Genomic DNA, 6,585 nt, shown 5'->3' with positions numbered 1-6,585 from the left:
TGTGTGTGTGTGTGTGTGTGCGTGCACGCATGTGTGTGTAAATCTGAAGAAATTGCAGGGAGTGACTGCAGTGTGCTGTCATAAAAGATGTAGAGGTAGTCAAAATTGTGGTGAAGTACACAGGGTTTCCAGAGAAACAGGATGTTTTGGACATTTTGCACAGCTGATGAAGAACCTCTGTCTGAAACGTCTTGTTTCTCTGGAAACCTTGTGTAATTCTGCCTATCTCTCTCTCTCTCTCTCTCTCTCTCTCTCTCTCTCTCTCTCTCTCTCTCTCTCTCTCTCTCTCTCTCTCTCTCTCTCTCTCACACACACACACACACACACACATAAATATATATAAGATTCCAAGTGAGTAACTGCAACTGCAGTGTACTGTAGTAAGAGGTACTCCATCAGCACTTCACCACAATATTGAATATATATATATGTGTGTGTGTGTGTGTGTGTGTGTGTGTGTGTGTGTGTGTGTGTGTGTTTGTAAGTGTATGTGTGTGTGTGTGTAAGTGTAATAATCCTTGACAAGTGTTTATTGTAGATAAATCTTAGAAATTAAAATACACATAAGCCTCCTACACTACTCATTAAGCAAATCAATGTGTATTCAGTTCTTATGAAGATCTGTATTTAGTTCTGATCATGTGAAATGTGTATCATTTTTGTGCAAAAATAACATTTTAAGGGAGGTGGTTTTGATTGCTGGGTTTCATTTTGCATGAGATTTATTGTGTTTTGCAGTTTGTGTTCATGCTTTTAGACTTGTTTTGAGTTTTGAGAAAATGAGCCATGGTTTAAGAAAACATATAAGCACTTGTAAAAAAAAAAAAAAAACTGTGAAAAGCTAATATGTTTTGCTAGTTCTGGTCTCAGTTCTGTGACACTTCTGTCTGACACCTGCAGGGCGGAAACAGAGAGAGGTCTGTCTAGGAAACACATTATTGAAGGTAGCATGCTGTTCACATGGTGATAGTGTTCAAATGGTGATGATGACGGTGGTTACTGTTGCGATAGTGATGATTATGTGGAAGAAGAGATAAAAGGAACATTGACAAGGATGTTGTCATTCTTGCAGGCCTTCGAGGATCTTTGTCCAGACTCCAGTTGGATTATGTGGACATTGTCTTTGCCAATCGAAATGATGTCAACAGCCCCATGGAAGGTGAGTTAATGATGACAATGCAATAGTGTTTATATTGTACAACAATCCTACTACTCAACTGTATGTATGTAGAGAGTTTGTCTTTTATTCATTCATGCCCAAGCCAGTATGAACTCACATCCCACAAATCACACAGAGACAGAGACATCACAGTAAAAATATTTTTTGTCTTGTAAAATAAGCATCTAATATAAATGTTGGCATGGTGTCTGTATGTGTGTGTGTGATATATATATATATATATGTGTATGTATATATATATATATATATATATATGTATGTATATATATATATATATATATATATGTATATATATATATGTATATGTATATATATATATATATATGTATATATATATATGTATATATATATATATATATATATATATGTATATATATATGTGGGTGTGTGGGTGTGTGTGTGTGTGTGTTCACATGTGTGTGCATGATTGCATGTGCGTGTGGCTTTGTGTGTGTATGTGTGTGCATGCCTGCCTGTGTGTGTGTGTGCATGTACGTCTGCCTACCTGCATGTGTGTGTGGTTTTGTGTTTGTTTGTGTGTTTTGCAGAGGTGGTGCGTGCAATGACATTTGTGATAAACCAAGGCATGGCCATGTACTGGGGGACATCACGCTGGAGCGGCATGGAGATCATGGTATGAGCCGTCACTCCCTTAACTAGCGACCCTTCTCTGCTTACTCGCAGCAGACGGTACTTTCTGTCTTCCTGCTTTGCAGGTGCTCCCCAACTCTAGTCAACCATGTTCTTCCATCCTCCCTTCACTAGGAGGCGTATTCTGTGGCTCGCCAGTTTAACCTCATCCCGCCAGTGTGTGAGCAGGCTGAGTACCACTACTTCCAGAGAGAGAAAGTGGAGGTGCAGCTTCCTGAGCTCTACCACAAGATTGGTTAGTCAGTGTATTCCCATCTCCTCAACAACACAGGGGCAATGGCTGCATTCTGTATTCACAGCGTACGCACAGGTGCTCTGGCATTAATGGTAGAGTTCAGTGTTGGCCCATAGACTAAAATTATCATTTTTTAATTAGACTAAAATTATTATCATTTAAATACAAATAATGTTACACTCTGACTACATTATTAATAACAGTGTCATATACTGCTTGGCCAAAAAAAAGGTCACACACTAATATTTCGTTGGACCGCCTTTAGCTTTGATTACGGAACATATTCGCTGTGGCATCGTTTCCACAAGCTTCTGCAATGTCACAACATTTATTTCTGTCCAGAGTTGCATTAATTTTCCCCCAAGATCTTGTATTGATGATGGGAGATTTGGACAACTGCGCAAAGTCTTCTCCAGCACATCCCAAAGATTCTCAATGTGGTTCAGGTCTGGACTTTGTGGTGGCCAATCCATGTGTGAAAATGATGTCTCATGCTCCCTGAACCACTCTTTCACAATTTGAGCCCGTGGAATCCTGGCATTGTCATCTTGGAATAGGCCCGCGCCATCAGGGAAGAAAAAATTCATTAATGGAATAACCTGGTTGTTCAGTATATTCAGGTAGTCACCTGACCTCATTCTTTGGGCACATAACGTTGCTGAACCTAGACCTGACTAACTGCAGCAACCCCAGATCATAGCACTGCCCCCGCAGACTTGTACGGTAGGCACTAGGCATGGTGAGTGCATCACTTCAGGCGCCTGTCTTCTTACCCTGATGTGCCCATCACTCCGGAACAGGGTAAATCTGGACTCATCAGACCACATGACCTGCTTCCATTGCTCCAGAGTCCAATCTTCATGCTCTCTAGCAAATTCAAGCTGTTTTTTTGCCAGTTAACCTCACTGACAAGTAGTTTTCTTATGGTTACACAGCTGTTTAGTCCTAATCCCTTGAGTTCCCTTCACATTGTGCATGTGGAAATGCTCTTACCTTCATTATTAAACATATCCCTGAGTTCTGTTTTTCTATGATTTGATTTCACCACACATTTAAGTGATCGCTGATCACGATCATTCAAGATTTTTTTCTGACCACATTCCTTCCTCGAAGATGCTGTTTCCCCACTGTCCTTCCACTTTTTAATAATGCGTTGGACAGTTCTTAACCCGATTTTAGTAGTTTCAGCAATCTCCTTAGATGTTTTCTCTGCTTGATCCATGCCAATAATTTGACCCTTCTGAAACAGATTAACATCTTTTCCATGACCACAGGCTGTGTCTTTCGACATGGTTGTTTAACAAATGAGAAGCTACTCACTGCATCTGTTAGGGTTAAATAACTTGTTGCCAGCTGAAACATAATCACCTATGCAGTAATTATCCAATGGGAGGCTCTTACCTATTTGCTTAGTTAAATCCAGGTGGTGACCTTTTTTTTTTGGCCAGGCAGTGTATAACAATTAAGGATGTGTATTCATGATCAGTACTTACATAATATAAAATAGAAATAAATAGAATATGTGTAGTTGGCACAAAGTATCACTCTACACATTTCTTTTTGGCAGTGATGGTGTAGTGGCATTGTAGCACTGGTGATGTAATGATATTTTTCCTATTTTTGAATTTCTTTCACATTCTTTTGATGAATGTGTCACATTTGGTGTTTTGACAAAAGCTTCTGCTGTTTGATTACTGATGGTGAAACGGGAAGAATGAAGGATATTTTAAGTCCCAAAGGAAGCATGCCCGCGGTTACACAAACCACGCCATGCCCGAGAGATCCAGAAGGAAATAAATGTTGTCTCCTCAAAGCAAGAGCGAAAGTTTAAATTAATTAGGATCTTTGTTTGCACGTTTAATTGTTTGTAATTGAGTCTGTTCAAAATAAGGGCCTAAATATTCAGACCATCTCTCTCTGCTTCTGTTCCTCTGTCAGTGCTGTGCTGGTTTATTTATTTCCTGCTAGATGAAAAGCATCAGTCACATCACTTTCATTTCGCTGTGAATGTATTTTTCATCTCTTTCTCTCTTCCCTTCCCTCCCTCCCTCTCTCCCCTTCTCTCTCCATCGCCCCCACCCCCTACGATCAGGTGTTGGAGCTATGACCTGGTCCCCTCTGGCGTGTGGGTTGATCACAGGAAAATACAGCGATGGTGTTCCAGAATGTTCTAGAGCTGCAATGAAAGTGAGTCATAATGTTTGCTGTCTCCTTTGATTACTCCCCCCCCCCCCATATGGACTTCTCACAACTTGATATTCAGTGAAGTCAGGGCAGCTGTCACTAGTGTGTAGGTTCGTATTAATCTGCATTTGTGTATTCCAGCGTGTTTGAGTGTCTGCCACATCTTAGCAGTGTTTGAAATATACTTTTCACTGCAGATGTTTAAAGGAGTTTGGTATGTGTTTGTGTGAGCTCATGCATGCACATGTTTTGTTTTTTTGTTTTGTTTTTTGTCCATTCTGATAAACAGCAAGATTTTTCATGTTAGTTATAAATAACAGTAACAATATTTAACAGTGCACCAGTTTAACCCAAATGCACCATTCTGTGGAAGGTTCCCACACTATAATTAAAGTGTGTGTGTGTGTGTGTGTGTGTGTGTGTGTGTGTGTGTGTGTGTGTGTGTGTGTGTGTGTGTGTGTGTGTGTGTGTGTGTGCGCGCATGCGCGTCAGGGTTATCAGTGGCTGAAGGAACGCGTGCACAGTGAAGATGGTCGCAGACAGCTGGCAAAGATTAAAGAGCTCCACCTGCTGGCCAACCGGCTGGGCTGCACTGCTGCACAGCTCGCCATTGGTCTGTGCAGCTTCCACTGTCTCGGCCTCCACCAGCACTCCATCCCACATTAATTCTGTGGAATATTTAATATGCCAAATATCATGTCGTCATTTCTCTCTGACTCCCTGTTCTTGTTCTCCTTTTCGTTCTCTCGTTTTTGTCCCTCTCCCTTCTCTTTCTCTCCCTCTCTTTTTCCCTCTCTCTCTGTCTCTTTCTTTATCTTTATCTCTCAATCATCCCGTGTCTCCCTGACGCTCTCTCACTCTGTCAGCATGGTGTTTGCGCAGTGAAGGTGTTAGTTCTGTTCTACTGGGCGTTTCAAATGCTGATCAGCTACTAGAGAATTTGGGAGCCCTACGGGTAAAACCACATTATACACACAAATACACACACACACACACATGCACGCACACATACACACAAACCCTAGTACAAACCCTTCAAGAAATTCAATAAAGTTCACACACACACACACACACACACAGACATACAAGTACACACAAACACACACACACACATATTATGTCCATTCTCTCACTTTTTAGGTGCTCTCTCAGATGACCCCTCAGACGGTTAGTGAGATCGACGCTCTACTGGGGAACAAGCCCCATGCCAAGAAAGAGTCCCGTGCGTAAGGAGAGAATGAGAGAAAGAGAGAGAGGAAGAGAGAGCATGAGTTTGGCCAGAAGAGAAGAGAAGATGGATGAGAAAATGGAGTACTTTCGCTTTCTTCCCTTCCTGTGTCCTGCATCTCCCTGCATGGCTCTTCTCACTATTGGGCTTCCAGATCACACCTAGTCCTGGACCTGGTCCGATCCGAACCAGACTGTTCAGTGCTAAACCATTACTGGGCCCACTTAATCCAAACCAGATCCTAACCTATTTCTGCCTCACTAGTCCTGACCTATAAATGAAATATAACTACACCTCTAAAAAAGAAATCAAAAGAAAAAAAATCTTACTCTAAATCTCTACAAACAACAAGAAAAAAAGAGACATGAGAACTCTAAATTAAAGCTGTAATATCCTGTTATTTACTCATCTGGACAGAGAGAGAGAGAGAGAGAGAGTGAGAGAGCATTAGCTTTCTGTCTTCCAGAAGAAACACTTCCTGGGGAGGAAGACATAGGAAGGCCATGAAGAACTGGCTTCCTCTCGCAGAAGAGTGTGCAGTAGTCTTCAGGAACGTGTGTGGTCTGCCGGGTCACTGCAAGTTACCACTAATGAAGCAGTCAGTCTCAAGCAGCACAACACAACTCTGTGTGTGTGTGGGGGGGGGGGGGGGGGGGTAGGTGTGGGAGCCTCTGTTTTGCTCCTGTCACCAGCGTAACACAGAATGGACACAGAATGGACACCACGTGTGTCTGTAAGATGTGACGTTTCCACGCACCAGCTGTCTTGTGCCTGTTTGCCGGGACATCTGCTCATGCGGCGACACGGGCGTGTGGGGGAGTGTGGAGGAACAGAGCATGCAGACCTTCTTCAGGAGTCTTCCTTCATCTTCCTCCCCCATTCCCTCACCCTGATTAAATCAAACTGTGCGCATGTCCCTTTAAATAGAGTCCCCACTGCCCAGTTAGAGGGTTGTGTGTGTGTGTGTGTGTGTGTGTGTGTGTGTGTGTGTGTGTGTGTGTGTGTGTGTATGTGTGGTGCACCTCTTCTGGTAAGGATTTATTCAGCTTCTCATCCACGTCCTCGGACCTTGTTTTTTGTACTAAACTGACCAGGTCAAAGTTTGCA

The 6,585-nt window shown here is 42.3% G+C and overlaps 1 protein-coding gene across 1 annotated transcript in view; it reads left to right on the top strand.

The window, feature by feature from the left end:
• Nucleotides 1–6,108, top strand: part of LOC113587087 (voltage-gated potassium channel subunit beta-3) — a 31,297-nt gene extending 25,189 nt beyond the window's left edge. The window contains exons 7-14 of the mRNA XM_035527707.1: nt 901–944; nt 1,073–1,159; nt 1,729–1,814; nt 1,946–2,066; nt 4,159–4,253; nt 4,743–4,863; nt 5,117–5,205; nt 5,391–6,108. Coding sequence (XP_035383600.1) covers nt 901–944; nt 1,073–1,159; nt 1,729–1,814; nt 1,946–2,066; nt 4,159–4,253; nt 4,743–4,863; nt 5,117–5,205; nt 5,391–5,480 — 733 coding nt within the window. The 3' untranslated portion in view covers nt 5,481–6,108. The remainder of the gene's footprint in view (nt 1–900; nt 945–1,072; nt 1,160–1,728; nt 1,815–1,945; nt 2,067–4,158; nt 4,254–4,742; nt 4,864–5,116; nt 5,206–5,390) is intronic.
• The last annotated feature ends 477 nt before the right edge of the window (nt 6,109–6,585 follow it).

Source organism: Electrophorus electricus, chromosome 6, assembly GCF_013358815.1.
Source record: "Electrophorus electricus isolate fEleEle1 chromosome 6, fEleEle1.pri, whole genome shotgun sequence".
Taxonomy (NCBI): domain Eukaryota; kingdom Metazoa; phylum Chordata; class Actinopteri; order Gymnotiformes; family Gymnotidae; genus Electrophorus; species Electrophorus electricus.
This window is presented reverse-complemented; position numbering and strand designations above follow the sequence as displayed.